Source organism: Hippocampus zosterae, chromosome 6, assembly GCF_025434085.1.
Source record: "Hippocampus zosterae strain Florida chromosome 6, ASM2543408v3, whole genome shotgun sequence".
Classification (NCBI taxonomy): domain Eukaryota; kingdom Metazoa; phylum Chordata; class Actinopteri; order Syngnathiformes; family Syngnathidae; genus Hippocampus; species Hippocampus zosterae.
The window spans coordinates 9,393,810-9,418,357 of record NC_067456.1 but is presented as its reverse complement, the minus strand read 5'-3'; the positions used below and the strand labels follow the sequence as shown (position 1 = coordinate 9,418,357).

Genomic DNA, 24,548 nt, shown 5'->3' with positions numbered 1-24,548 from the left:
AAACTACTACAGGACATGGGGGGAGGCGGTATCTCTCTTGCTCTCTCTCTCACTGATCACTTCCAGAATCTTGCCATATTTTAAATATTAATGAGTGGTGGAGGAAGAATCTGGTTTGGCGATGAGAACCCCTTTAAACGTTAAGCCTGAGTTGTCATGTTGACATGTCAACTAACTGGTGCAATTTCTAGCAGGAAACAGTAAAGACTTGCACTATGAGGGAGACTAAACTGAGAACAAAATGGAGGCTGATGAGGGCCTCTTGTATTTACTTCTCGTTACTCTTGAGGAGTAAAGACAGGAAATCATCTTAAAAAGGAGACATTTTATCCAAGAAGAAACTGTGAGCATTAAGAAAATAAACTAGTGCAGTGAAGACAGTGAAGTATAAAACTACATGCAGGGCTAAAACACCCCACACTAGGCTAATCTAGTATTTGTGAGTAGAACTGGGGTGTGCTGAGCAGGTGACATGCATTGGAAAAGGGGCACAATTATATTGTCTTTGCTAACAATACTTGGGGAAGTAAAATGAGACAGATAATGATAACAGTAATGCATTTGTGTCTATCCTCATTTTAGTACAAAGTGTAGAGATCCCTGGCAGGGTATTATCAAGTGCTTCTTGTAATGAGAGTGATCCTAAGAGCTACTAAAGAAGACTTAAGGGAGACATTTTAAAGCCCGTTGGGGAGACAACACAATCATTTAAAGTGGTTTAATATAAATGTGGTATAAATAAAATATTGCATTTTACATCATGTTAGGTTTACATCATTTAAAGATTAGAATAATGTGCATGGGATAGAGCATTCTAATCAGTCCATTTTAAAATAAAGATTCCAGTGATTACCGGGATTCAGTACGTTCCATCAACAGCAGCTCTTCTTTAAACATCCCAAATCATAAATACCAGGATGTAATTCAGTCCATTTTTTTCTGCTAAAGTGGACTCTCAATGAGTCATGATGACAACAAAGGCTAATGAGGGAAATCCCATCAGAAAGAAAGCGAGCATTAAACAGTGTGTTAACTTTAAACATTTGTTCTCACACATGCTACGAGTAACAACACGATGCAGTAAAAGAGTGTATTAAATCAACAATATTGAATTTTTAATCCGTGATCGTGGCTATGAACATGGCATTTCGGAGCAGCCCACTTGCAACACATAAAAAACACAAAGTAAAACAAATGGAGGGACGGGGGGTGGGGGGTGGGATACCTGAGTTTAGAAAAAACATTATCAGTAGTCTATTGAGTTTTGAAAATCGCGTAGTGAAATGCTAAAACAGCAGCTTAATCAATATCAGAAATTCCCATTTTCGGGCACCAAAATCACTTAGCTACCATTTGCCACAGTGTTCAGTGATGAAGTGTTTTTGTATTTCACCGATCATGACAGTGACACCATGTAACCGTTAGTAGTAACAACAGCACCCTCTGGTGGTATTAGCAAGGTGCTAAATGGGCGATACCATTTAAACAGCAGCAGGACGGACTAATATAAGAACAGCGAATGTTGGACTTTTCCTCATGATTGTCTCAGAGTTGCCAAGAAGCAGCCAACATTATGTCACGTAGTGCACTAGTCCCCAAGCCCCGTGCCGCGGACCAGTACCGGTCCGTGGGTCATTTGCTACTGGGACGCGCAGAAATAATAAATAACTTACATTACTTACGTTTTATTTAGTTCGGAACTTGAAAGATGCTTTTATTTTGAAAAATGAACGGATTCTCTGTTACATCCGTCTGCAGTTTGACACAAAAATGTCACTTTATGTCAGATTGACATTTTCCTGAAAAGCAAGGTCATACACATGGCCACCATTTTAAGTCCCTCACGACTGGACATTGTACAAATGTCTGCAGTCATACAAGATGAAGGCATGCCAAATCGCCCCACATGAAATGGATGGATCATTAATTTAGTAAATATTCACTCTGTACAAGTGGAACATTGAACCCTTCCTCTCAGGTCCTAAAGAAGAAGCACTGCATCATCATTATGCTTTCAAATGAAGGTGAAACGAAACGGAGGTGTTTATGTGTGTTCAAAGATCACGAAGAGGGAAGTGGTCAGATTGTGCTTTTTACAAACGGCGTAGGAAATGAGTCACGTTATCAATGCAACTTTACATATCGTCACTGTCGGAGGGGGGAACCCAGCATGCCTAAAAAATGGTCAATTTCTTTCTTTCTTTTTTTTCCCTTGACAAATCAATACTTGTTGTCTGTCCTCTCATCATCTGTTGCTCTATTATGGACCAATTTAAAGGATTGAAAATCTGAACTGTCAGGGAAGTGTCACAACTCCACCATTTCCTAATTATGTGGAAGCCTTGCAGCATTATGTTGCCCAAAACATTCGTTCGAGTTTGGGGAAGATGATGTAACCACATTTTGCGTTTGCCAATTATGAAAGCTTTTTTTTTTGGTGGTCGACGCGGACATTTAATGTTAGCCAGCTAGAATGACGAAAGTGCCAGCATCTCTACACATTAAAATGGTTTCTCAACTGTAACAGCCCCTCATTGTTTACACAACGGTAACATTTTTTTCCGTACCTTATTCTTGTGAGATATGCATCGGCCATTTTTTGGGCTACATAATTTTTGCACCTGATTTCACATCTTTCATCTGAGGCCGGACAGAGTCACTACCTTAACACACTCAAAATGGAGTCTAGTCTTGGACGAGAATCAGCCCCCAAAAAAGGTTGGAGGTTGGTCAATAACCCCGAATTGCTTTTGAATAATTCATCTTACCGAGATATTTTGGACAATTCTATGCGACCAACTGCTCGCGCTCAAACCCAATACTGATTCCTCTGAAGAGAAGGAGAGGCGGTCTGGACAATTTGGGACGACGCAGTGGGAGAATCGCTACTCCAAGAGCTTATGAGAACGTTGGAATCAGCCGTGCTACGATTGTACAGGCGCTGGTTCCGTACCAGTAAGTGACTGAGAGCGGGGCTGCTTGTGCTGCCGGGGCTGAGTGGGGTGACGGTGACAGTAGGGACGGCAGCGCTCCTCTGGGGCTGGCCCTGGAATGACTGGCTGCTTGAGAGACCGGCGGGAGGCCCCTCCTTCGGCGTGGCGGTCCTCTGCTTCCGCCGCCGGTCGTGGCGAAGGAAAACAACCAGCACTACGAAAATGATCACAAGCAGCAGCAGAGCGAGCAGCGGTAAGATAACCAGAAGAGGGTTGGAGCTTTTTTGTGGGTAGGATTCCACACGAACGGGTGTGTTCATGAAGGGAAAATGAGCAGTTCCCGTGGTCGGTTTCGCGAGGGTTGTGGTGAAAACGCTCGTTCGATTGGACTTCCCCCAGCGGTTGCGTCCTTTGAATCGTTGTTGGTTTTTGCTCGGCTGCTGGGTGTAAACAACAGCCGTGGAGCGGTCTGAAGCAGGAGCATTTCTCGACGTCTGGATCGTTGTCTGAGGAGATGACGTTGTGACCACGGGTTTTTTGGTGGTTGGAACAGCCGCGGGATCATGCGGCACGATGGTAAAATGGAACTCCCCTTTAGCAGGTTGGACATTGTCGGCTTTCAGTAAAAACACCAGCGAGTCGTTTAACTCTTGAACTCCCGTCAAGTTGGCATTCAACTCCAAGCCTATTTTCTCTTGCATGACATCCTGGAACGTGAACGACTCGACCGCTTCAGATTGACGCCACTTTTTCGTCTTTGGCCGAACCACTTTGCCGTTATTAGGGTGCGAGACGATTTCAACTACGGGGTCACAGCTACAAATAGTAGCCAGTTTCGAGGCATCAAGGGAAGCGGAGTTCAGTTTTAGAACATTGCCGTTGGGTGCCCGGACACTTTTGCCAAGCTGGATCAGAGGAGTGACAGTGACATTTAACACCTGCGCGCTCAGATTGGCCTCAGAAGTGTAGGCCGTGAATTCAAAGCTGTCTTCCGCGGATGAAAGATCGGTCATGTGGTAAGCGAGATGTCCCGTCTCTACATCTTCCTGCTCAAACTGGAACACCTCTCGGTCGTCCAGTAGAAGTTTGCCATGCTTCGGAGGTCTTGAAATTAGATAGTGAATTGTGGCGTTCCTGCCGTTCGTCCTGGCGGCCAGGTTGTCTCGAATCAGAGAAACGGCGGAGCGCCCTTGCTCAAGCGTCAACCCCGTGTGGTTGACGAGCGAGATGGTGATCTTGGTCACGTCGAGGTTGAAGAGTTTGTAAATCGGCTTATGGTGGCCATCCGTCACGCTGAAGTAAAACACCCCTGACGTAGGGCTGCCATCGTGGATAAAATAAACACTCGCATTATTGATCTGGGCTTGGGTGAAGGTGCCGATCGATTCATTCAATCTTCCGTCAAGAGCCAGGTAGCCATTATTGGGCTTGCTAATCACAGAGAAGACGATATCGTCGGGGGGATTGTCCAAGTCTTCCACACTGAGGTTCTCCGGTTTAATGGCAACAGTCTCTCCTTGTACCAGGGTCAGACTCGGCGCTTTGGTCTTCAACACGGGCGACTGATCATTCACAGCAGAAATTGTAATGTTGAAAGACTCCTCGATGACATCCATGTCATCAAAAGGCCTTTGGGCAGTTTTGCCCTTTGGGTTCACCCACGCGCTGAAGGCGAAGGAATCGTGGCTCGTCTCCGAGTTGTCGTGCTTGTAGGTGATGCCGTATTTGTTGAGGATGAACTGAGAGAAGTTGGGTTTCTCCTTGGTGAGGTTTCTTTCGCCGACGACGATGACGCCGTGCTGCGGCAACGACGTCACCTGGAACCAGACTTCGTTGGCGCTCCGCTGAGGCGTTGGCAGCTTCGACATCAGGTTAGTGGCATCCAGCTTGGTCTCATCAATAACGACGCTCTCGCCTTCCGTGACCTGAGCTCCTGGTGTAAAGGAAACATGATACTAGTGTTACCTTTTGAGAGAAGTAATAAGAATAATAATACATTTTCTTTAAAAGTGCCTTTCGTGCCACCCAAGGACACTGTTTTTCCTTATTGTCTGTACAATGTAAAAATAGATAAGAGAAATATTGATAACAACTTTGCGAAATTGGAATTTGAAGAAAAAGAGGTGCAATGAAACAAGGCTTCAAAAGAGAACAAATCAAGCCATTTGTTTCTGCACGGAAACGCTGTGGGCGTATCCGCCAAAAGCGCACATCCCGGGTCAGGGTGTCAAACTTAAAACTCAATCACTCCGAAAGACGTTTTTCAACGTCTTTACAGACTTGGTCTAGAATTGGGTGGTACTGAATGAGTTTAAAAAAAAAAAAACAATTTAAAAATCCCCTTGCTCTTCCGCCGTCCATGCAAATTATAGCCAACAACGACGCGCTCTACAGAAGCCCCGCACGCCCGAAGCCCAGTTCCACAAACTGGCGTCAAGTTGAACTTCTTGAAATAATTTTAGACCCATTCCGTCTGTCTCCACATGACGTGCGTGCACTCACACAACCCACAACTATGTGTTCTAAAGTGCTGACAATCAGGCGCTTTAAAGCAGCCACTCCATTGAACCCTCCATTGAAGAAGGAAGATGAGAAGGTGCATCAATGAGTCCCGTGTTAGCCGCGCGGACTCAAAAGAAAAAAAATCTGTCAAAGTAAAATGATGAAAAAGAATTGAACGCTCGATCTCCACAATTGAGCACGACATAGTATTCAGTCTTTGCTCACGTTTCCGGCAATTATCTTCCAAGTCTGAATTCATTTTCCGGGGTCAATGGTGGGCTGTGATGTTCTTACCGGTGTTCGCCAAAAGGACTGTGTTATGTCGAGGTCCTTTATTCTCATAGGAGATGTCAATCTTGAAGGTGAGACTCTCCAGGGATGAAGGTGGTGATGTCACAGAGAAGCTCAGCGAGTCCGAGGCTTCCCAGCCCGCCGCCTCGACGGGGGTTTGGATGTACAAGACCTCTTTCCGATCCACCTGCCAGACAATCACAGAGAATGCATCACAAAGTCCGAATTGGTCCTGCTCGGAAGCTAACGCTCATTGGAATGTCTTTGTGTTCCCCACCCACCATGTCTTGCGTGAACGTGGAAATGTCAACGGAGAAATTCTCAGACTGCTTTCTCACCAGGCGCCCCAGTTTGGGATGTCGAATGACACGGAATGTAATTGTGCGGTTCGAAGTATGGCTGACGTCGTTGGTTACTACTTGCAACTCCTCATTTGAAATTGGCGTTGAGGAGCCTGAACAAAAGGAAACATTATTTGCAGTTATCGACGTCTAATGTATTCTGCTATGCAGTTCGGCTGGAACTTAAAAAAGTATTCGAGTGTAACGAGATCTCTAGTAAAAGCCCTAAAAGCGGAAACATACTCATCCATACTTTGTGATGATGTGATCCAAATGCAACGCGCGGTGTAACGAAAAATGGACTCAGTGACAAACTTGGTAGGGTACAAATAAGTCCTTTGGATGAACGCAACACTAAAGGCAGGTGAATAGATCACTTTTCATGAGCTCTCCAAGTATCTTCGTCTTTCTTGGTGACGGTACAGACACTTTGTGGAAACATTGTAAAAACATATGCAACCATTTCATGAAAAGGGGATTTACCCAGGGCATTTGAGGAGTGCTACAAAGATGAACACATTTATCACTCGGCATCGTAAGAGCGATTCACTGTACTTCTCACACCATCTTTAATTGTCTGCTAAATCTCTGACCTTGTTTGCAAAAAAAAACAAAAAACGCTTGCTTCCTCAGACGAGACAGTATAAAGCTCTTCGACTTGCCACTCTGGGAAGCGTAGCAGAGCGTGCCAGCTGGCAGGTTGCTACCCTCATAATATCCTTTTTCCCCTCCAAACTCGCAATCCAGACGGCTGGAAATCCCAGGAAAGCTAGCAAGCAGACAGTCATTGGCCTATTTTTAGATCAACTTTATGAAAATAGCATAGCTACCATCAAACATTATGAATGATGAATTGCATTTGGCAGCTCCCGTCAGTGAGAATTGGTGGGAAATGAATTAGCAGAAGAGAAGTCAGCATGAACAAGAGTAAAATACAGTGCAAGTATTTATAAATAGTCTTGACTTGGTTACAAAATGGCGGATGACTTAAACATAGAGGCATCAAGATCAATTGTCAGCTTACTTTGCGGTGCGATTTACCTGGAAAAACCTTAAGGGGACGATTTTGGGCCAAATTGAGGACCAAGGATCTAGCAGTGATGCTAAAGATCTGCCGGGGAGTAAAATTCACACCGTCGTTGACTTGGAAGTTAAACCCTCCGGACATGGCACCTGGAAGCAACCGGATTCCAAAATGAAACCATGAAGGATTTGAGTGGCCGATGACAATCAGACGGCTGTTTCACAGCCTATTGAGAAACAACTTTCACCTTTATGCACAAAGAGCAGTTGTCCCCGGTCTATGTGGGCCTGGGTGAAGTTGAGCACGGCGGTCATGGGGGCGCTCTTTAGGGCCAGGTGGCCGTTGCTGGGTGGGGTCACCATGAAGTGTAGCTCCTCCGGGGATGTGTCGAGGTCCTGCGCCCTCAAGTCCTCCAGGCTGATCTCCGTCACAGAGGACACCCAAACCTTGACGCAGGGCAGACGGACATAAATGTGCGTCAACAAAAAAAAAAAATAGTCCGCTTTCAAAAGCCACACCTGAAGGATTTATGATACGTACCAATGAAGTGTATCGCAATATCACAAAATAGATGTAATAACGCGGATGCTCCGTGACGGTTAGACCGCTGAAGGCCTTTGGAGGCAGCTGTGTCCTTTACTTTGTAACGACACAAAATGCTGCGGACGGTCACCTCTAAGGCTATTTTCCCATCCCCTTCTTCAATCTCCCTTAGCCTTTTTCCATTGCACATTATCCGATGAAGCAGAAAAAAAAATTGTCTTCAAGATAAAGCTCCAAAGGAACGGCAGGACTATCGGAAGAAATGTGTCAGCTTTTCCAAACAGATTTACCAAGCATAATTCAAATAGGAAGGCATTCACTGTAAAATATCTTTTTTTTTTTAAATTGAAATAATAATTTGATTTGGGAAAAAAAAAGTTTACAACTTTGGCTGGCAGCATTTTTATTTTTATTCAGTGTTACAGATGCCATTTTGGCTGTGATGTCGACTGTGTTAAATATGTTACAGGTGGACATGTTTAACCGTTTTTTCTTTCTGAGGGAGAAAAGGAGGTGTCCAGTCATCATTTGATTCTAGGTTTTATTGGCCACAACAAGTTATTTGATGTTCTCCTTGTCAATGTGGGGAAGTCAACCAAAAATGTTCTTTCCATTAATATGTTATTTGTGCCTTCATTCGTTTGAACAGGGCATGATTAATTAAGCAGAAAAATCCACCTGTTAGCCATCTGAGGTGGCGGCCATTTTAACACTTTCTGTCAACTTAAAATGACCTCACAGTTGCTCGGAAAACAACCAAACACGGCTCAGCTGTTTTCTGAAGATGATGAAATTGGGTCGCATATTTTCCACTCATAAATAATGAAAAACATGACATTCATCAAAACAAAAATGTCTTGTGACCCGACACATGCGAAAGAGCCTCGTAAACAGCGCCCATCTTTGGACTTCCTGAATGGAGCTGTCCGCGTGTGGCCTGTAGCATCTCCCTTGGTTGCGCTACTGAATCTGTAAGGGAAGTGGGAATGGTGTGGTGCCCTATTTCTAGATTCAACCGGGGTGCAAATGAAGGAATGAGTGAAGAAATGTAATGTGTGTGTGTGTGCATGGTGAGGGGCAGTGTCACGGTGTGCACTGAGAGAGTGACAGAGGTGCGCAATTGATCATGTCCACATCTTAGATGGAACATTGGAGGCGTTTCAGAAGAAATACACTCATGGCTCATAATTTTCATCATATTTTGTGTGTACTGGCACTTTATTGTTGTCAAGCTTGACTTGACCACTATGTCAAAAGGAAATATCAATTTCTTTTAGAATTTTTAAATAGCCAGCTTGCTCGGTGAGTCATGTTCAAGGTCCATCATGTGCTGATTCCATTTGCCAAAAATGTCCACGCTGTCAACAAACTGACATATTTTGCAGTCTGCACATCTGCTTGCAATTATCCATTTGTCAGCGGTGACTCTCATGAGGACGAGCACGATTGAAAACGGGTAGATGGATAATCAGTTGTATTATCGGTACATTTTCATGGCAGAGCATATAATAAGGTGAAGGAAATAAAATACACGAATTCAGAATCTAAGAACGCATTTTAAGGACAGCGAAAATCCAAACGCCTCATAATGCCGTGCAAGTTTAATTCCGAAGCGAAACCCGTGAGCTGTGCGAAAGAGTTGACAACAAAGGATGAGCTTCTATTCGCTGTGCCAGAGCAGCTATTGCGTAACGCTGCCACGAACACAGGTCGCAACTCCCACAGGCAGTTCTCTGCAGTGAAGATCCAAACTATGACAGTACTTCGCCTTTGTTATTGCCAGTGTCAGTTACGGCTCGGTGGAGTTCACAAAGGACGATGTACAAAGCACGAAAACGGATGTCAGCTTGGTCTAAATAAAGGTAAACGCAATGGCTGATCTCGTCATTCTCGCAAATGAGTGTAATGTGACTATTCTTTTTTTTTTATTGTTTCCCTCTCCCGCTTTCTTTTTACGAGGGATTCATGACTTAGTGGTGATGAAATGGTGTTCAAATTACGGTCTTTGACTTAGCAGCGATCAAATAACAGGCTTTGTACCAGTCTGCCACTTCCTCAGTGAGTAAACTGCTCTTACTGGAACAGAAGCACGGGGTCCTTTTTCAATTAGCACCTGTAAGCCAGCCACATGGGACCCTCGCACTTCCCATCAGCACCGCCAAAGAACGTTCGCATCCATAGGCGCACGCTCATCAGCAAACCCTACGGAGGGAACAGCAAGCACCTCGAGCACTCCCCCACTTCGTCGCAAGTCGCAGCGGGGATCAGTTTGACGAGCGGCTTCAGCGCTGAGTCACCAAATTCAAAGACGCGCAAGATCGTGCACACAGTTTCCTCAACCTCACGTCAAATCTGAGGCTCTCGGCGGGGTTTCAACAGATCGTCAAGATTTTCACGGCGGAGCTGACAGCAACCCTGTCAACACTCCAGCACTTTTCACCCTCTTATATAGAATACTTGCTTTGCATTGAAAAAATGGCCATCAGAATTATTAAATAAAGAATAACATAATTTTGAGAAGGCTAATTTAAACCCCATTTAAAAAACAAAAACATTCTGATTGTTTGGAATTCAATATTCTAGATCCGGTGAATTGTGGGTTTTCACTTGCTGTAAGCTATAATATTATATATTGTTCAAAAAGATATTTTACCCTATTTGTTGGGAAACCTACATACTACATAAATGACGATTTTTTATTTTTTTTACATTTTTCCACAATAATCTCATCGATTCATATGCACCTGTGTATAGTTTGAGCACATGTAAAGATGGTAACTTTCAAACAAACCTCCCAATGATTTGTTTCATTGTCCAAACGAATACTCTGAGCAATTCAAACTGAAGTACAAGAGAGCCACCTTGTGGACAGCAAACTGTTAAGTACATTTGTTGACACTGAACAGAATGCAACGCATCGCCGCTATGGGGGCGGCCCTCATACCTGGTCGCAGGCGAGCTGGCGCCAATCCCACCTGATTTTTGGCTCGAAGTAAACCCTGAACTGGTCACCAGCCAATCGCAGGACATAAAGACAAACGACCATGAAAAGCGCCTGGAAGCGATCAGTGAACGCTGTGCTGGATGACCTGGTAAACGTTTAAAATATAAAGGAGGAGGTTAGGCTCACCTTGAGGACTCTGTTGGAAGTGACCACGGGGGGCTCATCGTTGACAGCTGTAACCTGGATGAACAGGACGCGAGCCTCACTCTGCTTTTTCAGGCCTGTGTCGTTGGCAACCACTGTGAAGTTGTCTGCTAAGGTTTCGCTGCTGTCGTGGACGTAGTAAATGAATTCATGCTCCACCTGGTTCAAATTTGTAAATTATGAGGACGGATATAAAGTCTGTACAGAACAAATACAAAATTAGGTGTGACTCATGTCAGGGGAGTCAACGCAATTTGAAAACAATGACAGTACACGAAAGTAAATTGGTCGTTTCTTACAATGTACAGTGAAACTTCTGAAGTTGAGCACAATACATTTTGGTACCTCTAATTTATTCAGAGTATTTTTTTTAATTTACATGGAGAATTAGAAAAAAGTAATTGATCTATTGTAGGTTCAAAACGCATTCTGTGAGCTGAGTTTCTTCACTGGAATGCTGGCTTGGCGATGTGATGACTCGATTAACCGATGGATAATCACTAGAGTCTAATTTTTGATTAAACGCAAACATTAAACACAATTTATTACATCCTTAAGATGCCGACGAAGCTCATGCCTCACTTTGTGACAGTGTGACTGTTTTTTTTCCAGGAACGAAAAGTTTATCATCACATTAAACATTTAGACATTCCACAATGTCACATTTTGTCATTTTGAAACTTTGCCGTTGATGCTTGATTATCTGTCGAGTATCTTACCTGCCTCCTGCTGAAAGACGTCAAGGGCACTCCAGGATGTCGGGAGTGCTCGATGCGGCCGTGACGCGGGGGCTTAGTCACATTAAACAGGAAGTTAATGCCAGCAAAGTGTCGGTTATTGACTTGAAGTACTTCCTTTGTCAGGGCCTTGTAGCCACCTTCTTCCACTGTGAAATTGAAGACGTGAAGTGGGATGCGACGGGGTATGATATCGACCCACACGCTAATGTCCCCTACGTCGGTGACGCCATTGGTGGCCTCCAGGACAAAGGTGTCGTTGACTTGGTTGGGCTCCACCTGCATGTACTGGATGCTTCCGCTGTTAATGTCCTTCTGGGTAAATGTCTTGACAGGAGACTCCTCGCTTCCGACGTAACGTCGGTCTGCTTCCATAAAATGTCGGAGAAAGCCATGATAGGGACCTGCCTTGACAGTGAACGTGATCTCAGATGGCACATTGTCTTCATGTGTGACCTGTGTGTCAGTTGGAAACACTGCCTCATTTTAGACAAGGACAAACACAAAGACCAAGAAAAGACAAAGCAAGTAAAACCCGCCGACATCTCTCACACTAACCTCAAGTTTAGTCGCATCAATCCTGACTGGTTTTCCTTCCTCAACCAGGAGATTGTTGCGATGCTGCACAATGGGCGGCCTCTGGTGACTTTCCAGGTAAACCTTCACATTGATCCTCGCCGCAAGGTGGATGTCCTTCGCCGTGACCGTCAAGTTGAAACGGTCCGCCAGATGTTTGCCGTCATCGTGTTGATAAGAGATGAATCCGTTCTTGAGGTCAGACAGTGTGAATGACTCCACCGCGTTTGTCTCTAGGTAGAGTTTTCCGTACTTCGGGGCGTGATCCAACCGGAACGTAACTTCTTGGTCATCTCGAATATCCAGATTGGATCTGATGGTAAAATTACTTGCGGAAAATATAACCGACTGTCCCTTTTGCACCAGTAAACCGGTATTATTGACAACTTGCAAGAAAGGGTCCTGCGCACTGATGTCTAAAAGACTTGACACAAAGTTTTTGCCATCGGAGACAAAGAGCACAAACCTACCGACGCTTGCGCCTTTGTGAATGAACAACACTTTCTTTTCTTCTAAATCCTTCTGCCGAAACTCAAAGAGCCGATGGCTTGTGTCATTCGCCAGCACCAAATCTCCCACGGGAATTCCGCGACGGATGTAAATCAACTGTCCGTCGTCAAAATCGGAGTCTGGATCGTGGTAACGTAAATCTTCAACCGTGAGCAGCCTCCGTCCCTCTCTCACGACATGGAACACTTTATCAATGACACGTACCGGTTTCTCATCATTGACAAGTTGAATGGATATGTTGAACGTTCCTTCTTTGGACCCGATGTCATCATCCGCAATGAAGGATTTGAAACCTCGGGCGATAGAGACAATGAAAGTGAACTCATCCCGACTTGTTTCACCATCGTCGTGAACATACATGATCCGGTCTTCGAAGAGATCTTGATTGCTGAAGGTTAAGATGTTGTTATAGCTCGAGTTCGAATTAGACTGAGAAATACGAGCAAGCCTTCCATGTTTGGGGCTGCTTAGCACAGTGTAGTACATATCCTGTGTCAGTAATGTTTCTGCAAACAGCTCATTTTTTGTGATCAGCTTACTTTCCCCCTCTCGAAGAACCAATCCGGCATTCCTGATGAAAACGTTATTCACGTCGGCTTGAATCGAAAACTGAAAATCATAGTTCTGGGACTGAGCGTGTTTGGAAAACAAGTGAAACTTGAATCTGTCATGCGTGTCCTCGTGAGGCCGGTCAACTAGTTCATAGTGTACTTTTCGATCCGTGACATCTCTTTGACTAAAGGTTGAGTTCTTTGTCAGGACGGTTTTGTCCAGGAGCAGTTTTCCTTTCTTTGGGGTGGTGAGAACCCTGAAATAAAGATCCTCCTCGGAGACAATCACACCCGTGGCCGCAGCAAACAGATAATCCGAGTCAAGCGTGACTTTCCTAACTTTATCCAAGTCCATCATGACATTCCTCACCAAGTTGTACCGCACCCATTTCACGGTGATTGGGAAAACGACTTCCGCCGTTGCCCTTGCAGCCACGAGGACTTGACATTTAAAGTGATCAGTGGCATTGGATGACTGGATCTCGTGGTAGGTGCTGACATATCTCAGACGTCCCTTTTCCAGAAGCCTTTGGGAAAACGAGTCCGTGGGCCTCCATTCGCCACTTGAGTGAAGTCTCTGGAGCTCTCCATACTGCGGGTGTTCAATGACGTCATAACGGATGTCAATCACTTGCTTGACGGCGTTGGTTTCGAAGGACAATTGTTGTGAACCGATTGCAGCTATTTCTCCTTGATTGACCTCCAAACCTGTGTTGTTAGCGATTTTATACTCGAGGGCTACGGCCATCACCCTTAAAACTACAGTGTTACTAACCTTCTCCCCATCACTGACTCGAATCACGATCCTCGAGTTTCTCACCCCTGTGTGAACATAATACACTCCCAATTCTTGCAAGTCTGAGTGAGAGAATGAGGTCACCGCTGTTCCTGGGTTGTTCTCGATTTCCAAATAGCCCGCGTCTGCATTCAGGTTCCCGAGCACGGTAAAAACAAGATTGCTATGGTTGCTGTCAATGTCTGTGGCCTTCAGAACATCTGCGGTGAGTCGTTTTTTGGAGTTTTCCAACAAGACAAAAAGATTGCCTTCGGGGAGACTCAATTCAGGTGCGTCATTGGTGGGCGTTACTGTAATGTTGAAGCGGTACAATTTGTTAGCTCGGAGATAATCTGGGACTTCTTTCCGACTGCTGGAAGCTACTGAAAACATGAAGAAGTCATCTGGATCCTCCGAGCCTCCGTGGATGTACATTACTCGTCCATGCCAAAGGTCCAACATGCTGAAGGTATTCTGAGGTTGGTCCTGATCAACATCAAGCCTGATCTGACCATGCAGTGGCTGTTCTTGAATTTGGAATACAATTTGAGACTGACGAATACCAAGCATCTTGAAATCCAAGAGTACCTTGATGTGTTTGGCTTCAAGAGACGCCCGGCCGCCTTCTTCAACTATCAGGGGTTTTAGCTGCACGAAATGAGAGCCATACCTTCTGTCCAAACCCCTTGCGAGTGTCGACAGTGACGGTGTTGGGCTCACCAAGAAAAATAGAGATTCTGGAGCACTCGTCGGATTCGCAGTGGTCGACGGCATCGGTTCGTTCTCAGGTTGACAGCCAACTGAGATATCCTTTGTTACGACCGCATTGGCGAGGCCCATCTTCACTCCGTTCACTTCGATATTCTTCATACATCCTTTGAAGGAGCCTCCCCGCATTCTTTTTCCTGCCACAGACATCAACTCAACCTTTCGGACTTCTGATCTGGTGCTGTCATCGATGCCTCCGATAAAAATGGAGCCTTTAAAGTGCAGCCCCTTGGAGCGGGAGCTAACGCTGCTTTTCACCATTTCCCCATCAACGGTTAATTCCAGCGTTTTAGAATTGAAGCGCATCTTGAGAGCATGCCATTTCCTGTCATTGATAAACGTAAGTGAACTCAGCTCCGTTTTGGTACCCCCTTTCCCGACGATGGCCACGGGCAAGCCTTCTTGAATTTCCAGTGCCACAAAGTCCCCCTCTTTGGCAGAGCTGTACAGGACTATGCCCTCTCTGGCCGAAGTATGCACAACACACTCGAACACCGCTTCTTGATGGCCATTCCAGAGAGGGAGAGAAATGTACGCCCTGGAGCTAAAGAAGCTAACGGGGTCGTCTTCGGTGGCGAAAAACTGAGGACTACAACCTAGTGACACTTCATGGACGGTCTTGAATCCAGTGTATGGCCTCAGCGATGACAGCAAGTCATGTTCGTTGAAGACGACATCTTCCATGCAGCCTCGAAAGCCAATTAGGTCTCTGGGGTTGTAAAGTCTGTCAAGGCCAACGGAACCTCCTACATGGATACCATCTGAGATGCTGAGAACATGATTTGGGCCGGGAATCTTTGTACTTGTGTGAGAGTTTTTGTTGACTGTCAGAGTGACATTGTGCTTGAAATGGTTGACCTCCACGGAATGCCAGGCGAGGTCATTGAGCTGCGTGCCTCTCTCGGATCGCAGGAGTTGCTCCCCAGATCCCAAGTCCAGTTTCAGCTGGGGAAAAGACATGCCGTGTTACAAGACAAGTCACACAGACTTTTGAGGCCTCGTGTTAAAAGGTTGGTGTCACCTGTTATTCTAACATTTGTCTGAGATTCCAAGCAAGAGGAGCGAGATTATCTCTTTGCCTTGAGCCACACCTTTGAGTGCATCATGTCACCTTCTCAAACTGATTCTGATGACATACTCGTCAAGGCTTGCTGCCGAGTCCCCCCGCTAATCGAGCGCGGGCTTCCAGGGAGAGACGCGCAAGGCTGACTCACAATTGTTCACTTGTGCCAGTGAACACAACAATAATTTGGTGGCCTGACCCTGTTGAAGGAAGAGGGGATGAGCAGTCCCTCCCCCCCGAGCTCACTGAAACACAGCCATGAAACACAGTGCGATTCAATCCATGCTCTGACACAATAAAAAGATTGGTCACAATTACTTGAGTTTGCTGGCAATGAATTACTCGGGACTATTCCCTTCCAACATGTATGGTAAATAAGTTTCCTTCAGCATATAGTGGACATTCCCTCTGGCTGTAGCTTGAGCCTGACAGAACTGCTTACGGTGGGCTTTGGAATAATCAGAAAGGTACAAATTGTATTTCACTCCTAAATACTTCCAGGAATAATGCCACTGAGATTGGACATATCGGAATATGAGCAGCATTTCTGGGAGAAATACAGTATGTCGGTAAAATCGTGCAAAAACAAGTCAAATCAGCGTTTGTGAAACCAGTGGCTGTTTTTGGCATGTGCATTATGTGTGGCCGCACAGGGAGGCATTGCTGGGATGGTGGCGATGAGCCCCAAAATTGGCTCACACCAATGGGGGCGGTGTTGTCATTCAAGCTTGGACCGCCACTGTTGAAGTGCATCTGTGACAGAAATCACCTTCACCATTACGGTTGAGACTTTGTCTTATTGTTTCGATGGAAAGTTTAGATCGATATAATGATGCCAAGAGTTTGTAGAATGGATTATTTCACCTAAAAATCGATTTCTAATACTTCCTACGGTGATCTAAATCCTAAGACTTACCATTCTTTACTTGCATATCCGCATGTTGCACTTTTATCAATAACTGTTAATAACTGCTCTGGACTGAACACGTGTTAGCATGTTTTTTATTGAGTCTGGTTTTAGTTTTTTTTATTATTCTTTATTTCACTTTGTCATTGTGTGCCTTGTCCTCTATGTGCTCCTGCTGCAACATTAATTAACCCATTTAACCCCAAATTTTTCCCAGACATTTAAAAGTCAAAATCATGTGTCATTGGTAGCCCTTTTCAGTAATCAGTAATAAAAAAATGTAGAGCCCTGTAAATTAAATCATTGTTGTCCTTCACAAATGTAACCGGTGGGATTAAATGGGTTTACTTCCTTTTAATGGGACAATAAACACTTTCTGATTCTGAATACAACCAAACTGTTAATTGGCGATGTTAACTCCAATCATAATAAACACAATGGAATCGGAAAGCCTTCAGAATGCGCAGCTGTGACATGATGGGACTGGTATGGCGGTGGCACTCAGCTCGCGTCACGCAGACTTGTCTGCTTGCGTTACCGGATAGAGAGACTGACACTGTTAGCGGATCTGGCGTCATTGCTTCGGGTCGGTCAGCGATGGCGTGAGCACGACTTTTTGTGGGCATGCATGCATGTGTGTGCTCATAGCATGTATGCTTGAACACATATGCTCATGCATGGGGGGGCCATGGATGTACCCACCTGCAGGCGACCGGCATTGAGCTCTAGCAGAAAGTAGACGCTTTGGCCGGCGGCGAGAAACAGCAAGCCATTGGTACTGGAAGTTCGGAAGCGAATGTGGAGCTTGTTATGGTCGGACGACCCTGTTGCCTTCAGCTGTACAAAGCCATCCCCATAAAAGGACGCTGGAGAAAAAGAGCAGAGAGGGACATTTGTTTAAAAAAAAATACAAACAGACAAAAGATACAGTATATTTCTCATGTGACTTTCATCTTTTTAGGACAATCAAACATGCCCCGTATATGTCAATGGGAAGAAAAAAAAAAATTAAAACAATGGTGTAAATACAGAAACCCAAGAGCAAGTAAAGTACTGTGGTCCTAATATAGCACGCATGTGACATTTAGACAGAAAAGCACCAGGCTAATTGGCATTCTAGTTGTTCTTACAAGAGTAGCGCGCACACACAAACACACATTTCAGATCACATAACATTTTTGTCCAGAGGCTCTTAAGGTAACCTTAACCTAAACTTTCCTTGACCTTAAGCGAGTTTTTGCCTGAAAATATTTCACATTATGCAGAATTGCTTTTCATGCACCAAAAGAACGCATGCTGACAGTGTAGATCAAAGATTTGCTTTACGGCGCATCTCTGTTGGACCAGCGGTAATTTTTGCGCCATAATAATTCAGACTCAAGTCCATCAGCAGCACTGGAATGAGGAATTCCCTTGAAAAAGAAGCACACTCAAGCCTGTGCCTCGGTGGAAAACTAAGCTTGAAAGAAAGTGGCTTTTACAAAGGTAAATTTCAGCATGGAATTTGTTTTTAATGCCGCACGAGCAGCGTACAAATTGAGGTTTCGGATGAGGCAGGCGAGTTTAGACCCATCCTTCCCTGATGGAGACCTTCAATCTCAACATGAAAGGTTCCCCCATCCCCACATTTTCTGAGGTCGCAAGTTCCTGAAACGGCATATTACAAGGACAGATACATCTGTTTTCTTCTGGCTCGTTTCCCTGCCATTTCACATCAGCCTATAATCTGGACTAATGTGCTCCTAAATTGTCCCAGTCAAGCCTTCATGCCCAGGCACCAGCAGCTCCCACAGACGCAGTTGAAACATCCACAAACATGCTTGCTGCTCTCGGCAAATACAGATCCCAGTTCTTCTTCCGCCTGACGCGATGGTAAAAGAGAGATGAGAAATGAATGGCAGTCCATCATTTCTATCTGTGATAAATCTTTGTAATTCAAACATAAAGTACGTAGATCAGGGATGTCAGACATACGGCCCGCGGGCTGCAACAGGCCCATGAGGAGGTTCGATCAGGCCCGCAGATTAATTTAAAAATGCATAAATGACACGGAATTAATATCTTTAATTAGGGTGCAATTCAGGGATTATCCGCTATGCGGCACACTGTTTTCTCTTTCGTTTGTAAAGTGTAGGCAGGGATTAAATTTTGATTTTATATGCACATGTGTGAAAGGATTTTAAAAAAAAACATTCTTTATAAATCTCGTTTAATCTTAAAGTGCATTACTATATTTTTCAATACAAATTACTTGTTAAAGATTTGTGCCTTTGTATAATCAGTGGGATCAGCTGCAATGCATATATGTGAATGATAAAATTAAATTGCACATTTGTCTAAGGAAATTAAGGCGTTTCGTGAAATGTTAGGTAAAAGTCGGTAAAAAAATGTTTATGAAATTTCAACATTTTCCTCATGTTCTTGTGCTTCACTATACCAAAACAAAGGAAAGACATATTATTTTGAGCATTTATCACAGAGTATGGTAGAATTTTAATGGTCCGGCACACTTGACATCTATCAAGGCCATATGCGGCCTACAATGTGAAATGAGTTTGACACCCCTGACATAGAGTATGTAGAGTAACATAACAATTAACTTTTTTTTTTAATGTGCAAATTACAGGTGTGGTGCAAATTTGTTTGAGATCCTTTGTAATTTTGAAAAAGGTTCCTTACAACATTATGCAACTGTACCCAGTTTTTTTTCTCCAGCATTTTTCTTCATCGGTGAAGAAAATCAGGCCAATACAGGAGATGACTAGATATGAAAATCAACAATTTTGTTACTCATGCAAACTAGGTTATATTGTCCAGCCTTGGTGGAAGTGTTTGCTCCACTGAGTGCATTCTAGTTTCTTCTGTATTGTTCCTATTTATGGTGACATTTAATGAGCAGTTATTACCTGACTGTCCTAGATTTCAACTCTCAGTCAGTCAGACGCAAACGACATGGTGTCCGTTGGGGAATAATTAAATGGAGCCAAATATCAACAGAATTTTTTGGCAGCGACAGACAGAAAGTGCATTTACCGTTCATCCTTCTCAGTAGACAAAAAGAAGGGGAAAAAATTGGTGACATTTTGTCATTTTATTGTGCCGACAAGGATGGACATGCACGCTCAGATGCTTTTTGGTGCAATCGCGATGACGTTTAATACGTCTGACTGAATGTCACGCTGGCTTAAAAAACACAGGTCTCCTCTCAAAATGTACTTGGCTGTGTAAGGGCTGCATTCTTAGAAAGTGGTTAAAAAGACGCCAAAGACGATTGCTTCCGTTGAAGGAGGCTGGTGTCAGACGTCTTGCGACATAAATTCTTCAAACACGCACTTTTGGCGTACGGCAGCGAGGATAGGAGAAGGCGATAGTAAAAAGAAGCATGTTCTGTCAACTCAGCGCACAACAAAGCCAGTCTTTACTGTTGATTAGAGAAGCAAGACCAGAGCTTGTCACTGCTTGTGGGCCGAAGTTTATTCAACAAATCGGCGATGCAACTTGACTCAAGTGTCTCCTTTTGTTTTGTCAAAGCCGTACATGGGCAACAGGCTTCTTACAGAACACTCTCGTAATCTGTACGGGCATAAAGGGAAGCAAAGGGATGCCAGTCACAGAAAGGAAAATTTGGAGATGTAACAAAACAAAAGGAGGCTGATATTTTTAGACAATGTGTGAAGTCAGCATATCACGCCAGCCGTCAGCACACTGTACTTGTCCTCGTTTTGCGCCAGCACCAAAGTATTAAATGTGCATGTACGCGTTTTGCTTTTTAATATGGCCTTTTTGTCATATTTTTTCACTGGGAAAAGGGAGCTGGTAAATGTACATTTACACTGTGGTCCCGGCAGCACATGATTTGAGATGAGAGTGATTTGAGTTAGGAGCTCGCCACATCATGTTTCAAGGTTATAAACAGCATGATGAACTAGAGTCAGTACACACCCATTTCACTTGATTCTTTGGTAGTTGTAGTAGTGATGGAAGAGTGCTAACACCAGGTATTGGTATCGGGTCGATATCGAGTAGATATCGGGTACTCGAAAAGCTGCCAATAATAGCAGCCACTGATTCTTTAGGCTAGCTAGCTAGCTAGCTAAAGAAGTAAATAGATAGATAGATGGATAGATGGATAGATAGATAGATAACGTTGAGTAAGTACTCCTCAGTTGTAGTTGGCACTATACTGCGGCAGTTTGACATATTAGCAAATAATCATCTGCATCATAAAGAGAGTTAAGATTTTTTTGTGTAAAATGAAAATTTAGATATCTAAAGTACTACAGGTGTCAGAACTTGATATCGATGATTACACAAAGAGTGAATACTCGTGCTGGTATTAGTCTGAAAAAAAGCCCTAATTTATACCCCGGAAGTGTTTTTCAGTCACATACAGTATTTAGGTAGTTAGGACTTATCTACTCCATTAGAGCAGGTAAGTGATATGTATTCCGGCTGCCAGCCCGTCATGAAGAGAGGATTTTGAAACACTTTTTGAACAAAATGTAGACTGACCATGGTAACATAACAAATTGCGTCCATTACTGTTGCTATTTTCAATGGAGTGAGTGAGTCACAGTGAAATTGTTCCTGATTATTCCCACTGGCACAGTTGGGATGAGTGAAGCCCACTGAATTTCTATGACACATGCCAAGGATGAAATCAAGCAGACAAGGCTAATGTATACACATACGAGTGTCAACAATGTACTGTATATAGCCATAAAAATAACACACATACACAGCCTTGTCCCTTAGGAGAGGAGGCTGGAGCCACTTTAGTACGGTATTGTCGTCATCATGTGCAATGACTATGCTTTGCTGCACTGCTGTACTCTAAATGCGTAAAAGTTTCATACCAATCATTGATGCATGGTATGCTGTTTGTAAAAAATAGAAACATACACCAAAAAAAGATTTGCTAAACCTGCACAATATAGTAGATTGACCTCAAATATAAGAGCTGCATTAAATATTCCTTTGAACGGTAAGAGAACAAGACACGAAGACCAAAAAGGCAATCGACAAGAAACTAGAAGCATACGTTCATTTTATACTCATCATGTCACAAACGTGGTGCCGCGGGCACCAGGTAGCCCTCGAGGCCCACATGAGTAGCCCGTGGGCCTTTTTTTAATTGATATTTTGACAGTGAGTTAGCAATGATTTGGTCAATTATTTTATTATACTCATGAAAAAAAACACAAAGAGCATGCTTGCTTAGATTCAACCTTTGCGCATTACCATGACCTTGATGACAGAGAATTAAAGATCACAAAACAGACAGGCATAAAGAAAACAAAAAACACAATCCTAAGCAAGCAAATTAGATGTTTTCTTTTAAACGGTTACTGATATGAACAACCATTTACCCTCATATTAATTAACACCGACGGACAATTTGCAGTTCAATTAACCTAACGTATGTTTTTAGAATTTGAGAGGAAACCAGAAAAAAACAGAAAACCAGATAAAATCCATTCAAGCAAGTGCGTTGAGATTCAGACACTGAATCTTAGAATTGTGAGGCATTTTGTATGTATTAGATATAGATATATAAAAAAATATTAACCATGATTATTTTTTATGCCGTTTTTGCATTCGATGGTTTTGGTTTGCCATTATTGTGGAGGTGTCCCAAATTAAGTGGTCACTGAGCGGTCAATATAACAAATCACGGCATTGCACTGTAATATTAGTAACTTAATTCTCATGTACTTTGTTGTAATCACTTTCAGCATAACTATTCGCGATATGTCACAGTTCGTAAAAGCTAACACTACTTTTACCTTTTTAGGTATTTGTTGGTAGCGGTCGTCTTCAACCAATGAATGAATGCAAAAGTTTGACCAAAAAGAGGACATTGCACGGTAAACATACAGCAAATAATACCCTGGTTTGTGTCGCGTGTAAAAGAGTTTGAAGGCAGCACGGTTACCTCCCGACGCTAGCTCGACCAGGAGCGACCACCAAAACAGCCCGCAGATCCACAGCAGCAACTTCTTCGGGGCTCTTTTCCCAAAGGAGAACATCTTCCTTCGCTAAGTCGACATTTCACATGCTCGCACACGGCGTTTGTCTTTTTATCTTCTTTGGCTTGTGGTCCGACAGAGTTCGAGTGGGTTCTGTGACAGAAAACGGCAGTAAAGAGAGGACCACCGGGGAGGCACAAGGGAATCGAAAGACTCCGCCTCGTGAGCGCGCCAGCCCTCTCGTGAACGCGCGTTCCAAAATAACAGCGCAAAAAGACAAGCGTGGTGTGGAATGCGGGGGCGTTATTTTCGCAGTTTTTTTTTATTCTAACGATTTCTAAGAACAAGCAGCGTTTTTTAAAATAAAATAAACAACACGAAGAATAATACAGCGAATTACTTGAATTATTTCGTTTTTTTAAGCATGGTTGATAACTGGTCACCTGTTGCTAGGTGAAGTTCACTTGACTCATTCAATTTATGCCCCATGAAGTTCACTTGACTCATTCAATTTATGCCCCATAGATAATGAAAAAAAATTACATAAAAATTATATAGTAAGTAAAACAAGTGGTTTTGACTCATGAGTGTATGCCTAACTTTATGTTAAATCTTGCAAGCATTGTTTGAAAAACTTAAAGGAGCGGTGTCAAACTCAAAGCCCGGGGGTCAGATCCGGCCCGCCTCATCATTGTATGTGGCCCGCGAAAACAAATCATGTGCGTCAACTTCCGTGAGGCTTGCTAAAATCCGTGCAGAAATGTCAAATTATCATGTGTAACAAATAACGTTGAGATTTTGCCATAATTTTGTTTACACTGTTTACACTCACTTGAACAATAATTGAACAAACGAGAAACAAAGAGTTGACTTATTTCAAAACTAGTAATCCATCATTCTTTTGTGTACAAGTAATAATACTATGTGATGATTTATTTATTTATAACATTTATTCGGTTTAACTGTTGGAGCGGCCCGAAATGAACTCCAAACTGGCCCATGACAAAAATGAGTTTGACACCCCTGGCTTAAAGCCTCTTCTGACAAAACGACAGGTGCACTTTGCGTCATGTGCAACCCACTCTAATGGAATTTATTATTGGCTCAAATGTCCTCCAACATTCCAAAAACATGCATAGTAGGTTAATTGGACACTCTAATGGTCTCTAGGTGTGATTATGAGTGTGAATGTTTATTGTCTATGTGTGCCCTGCAATTGGCCGGCAACCAGTCCAGGGTGTTACCCGCCTACTGCCCAAATATTTCTAGAATCGGCAACAGTACGCCCGCAACCCTCGTGAGGATATGGGACTCAGATAATGGATGGATGGATAGAAACTTTATTCAGTTAAAAACAAGATTCTTACCAATGGCTCCTTTATTCGTCAACGCAAGGTTCCATTGCTTTGCTCGCCTCAATGAAAAGCTCTTCCTTTGTATCAATAAGATGGTCAGAGCACACAAATTTGTTCCTACTGAATGGCCAATTAAACCGATATTGTCCTACAAAATACAGAAAGAAAAAGGGGCTTATACGTCACTGAGTAAATGTAAACGGCATACATAACGTTAGATAAATGCTCTATTAACTAATTTAGTAGCAGCCAATTCTAGACCAAGTCTGAAAAGACGTTTAAAAACGTCTTTGGGAGTGAATGAGTTAATGCTTCTGCTTTAAATAGAGAAATTAAGAGACCTGAGATCCAGTGTCCGAAAAGATACTCTGAAAACCGGCCTAATTTGCAAGTTCATGCTGATTTGCTTTGACAGTGGATAGGCGAGTATTAACTAGGAAACTAATAGAATTTGATGAGACCACAAATTTGGAGTCCCTTGAGACATCAACAAACAACCAAGATGCCTGCGTAGTCTTCTATTTTGCGTGCAGACCACAAGATGCAGTTTTGTTT

General features: G+C 43.5%; 1 protein-coding gene across 1 annotated transcript; it reads right to left on the bottom strand.

Annotated features, from left to right (window-relative positions):
* Positions 1-703: 703 nt before the first annotated feature.
* On the bottom strand, positions 704-22,863 carry cspg4ba (chondroitin sulfate proteoglycan 4ba). Its single transcript, XM_052067100.1, has 10 exons — positions 22,605-22,863; positions 17,372-17,535; positions 12,078-15,644; positions 11,502-11,975; positions 10,765-10,941; positions 7,339-7,537; positions 7,109-7,240; positions 6,008-6,180; positions 5,730-5,913; positions 704-4,866 (listed from the first exon to the last, which is right to left on the bottom strand). Exons 1-10 carry the CDS (start codon positions 22,696-22,698, stop codon positions 2,810-2,812), a joined length of 7,221 nt encoding a protein of 2,406 aa, XP_051923060.1. The 5' UTR covers positions 22,699-22,863; the 3' UTR covers positions 704-2,809.
* Positions 22,864-24,548: the final 1,685 nt, after the last annotated feature.

Excerpts from the sequence above, each read along its gene's own strand:
- cspg4ba (XM_052067100.1), bottom strand. The coding sequence starts at position 22,698 with ATGTTCTCCTTTGGGAAAAGAGCCCCGAAGAAGTTGCTGCTGTGGATC. Across the intron at positions 15,645-17,371 it reads TCAATGCCGGTCGCCTGCAG|CTGAAACTGGACTTGGGATC; the intron begins GTGGGTACATCC and ends TCTTTTCCCCAG. Across the intron at positions 11,976-12,077 it reads TTGATGCGACTAAACTTGAG|GTCACACATGAAGACAATGT; the intron begins GTTAGTGTGAGA and ends ACTGACACACAG.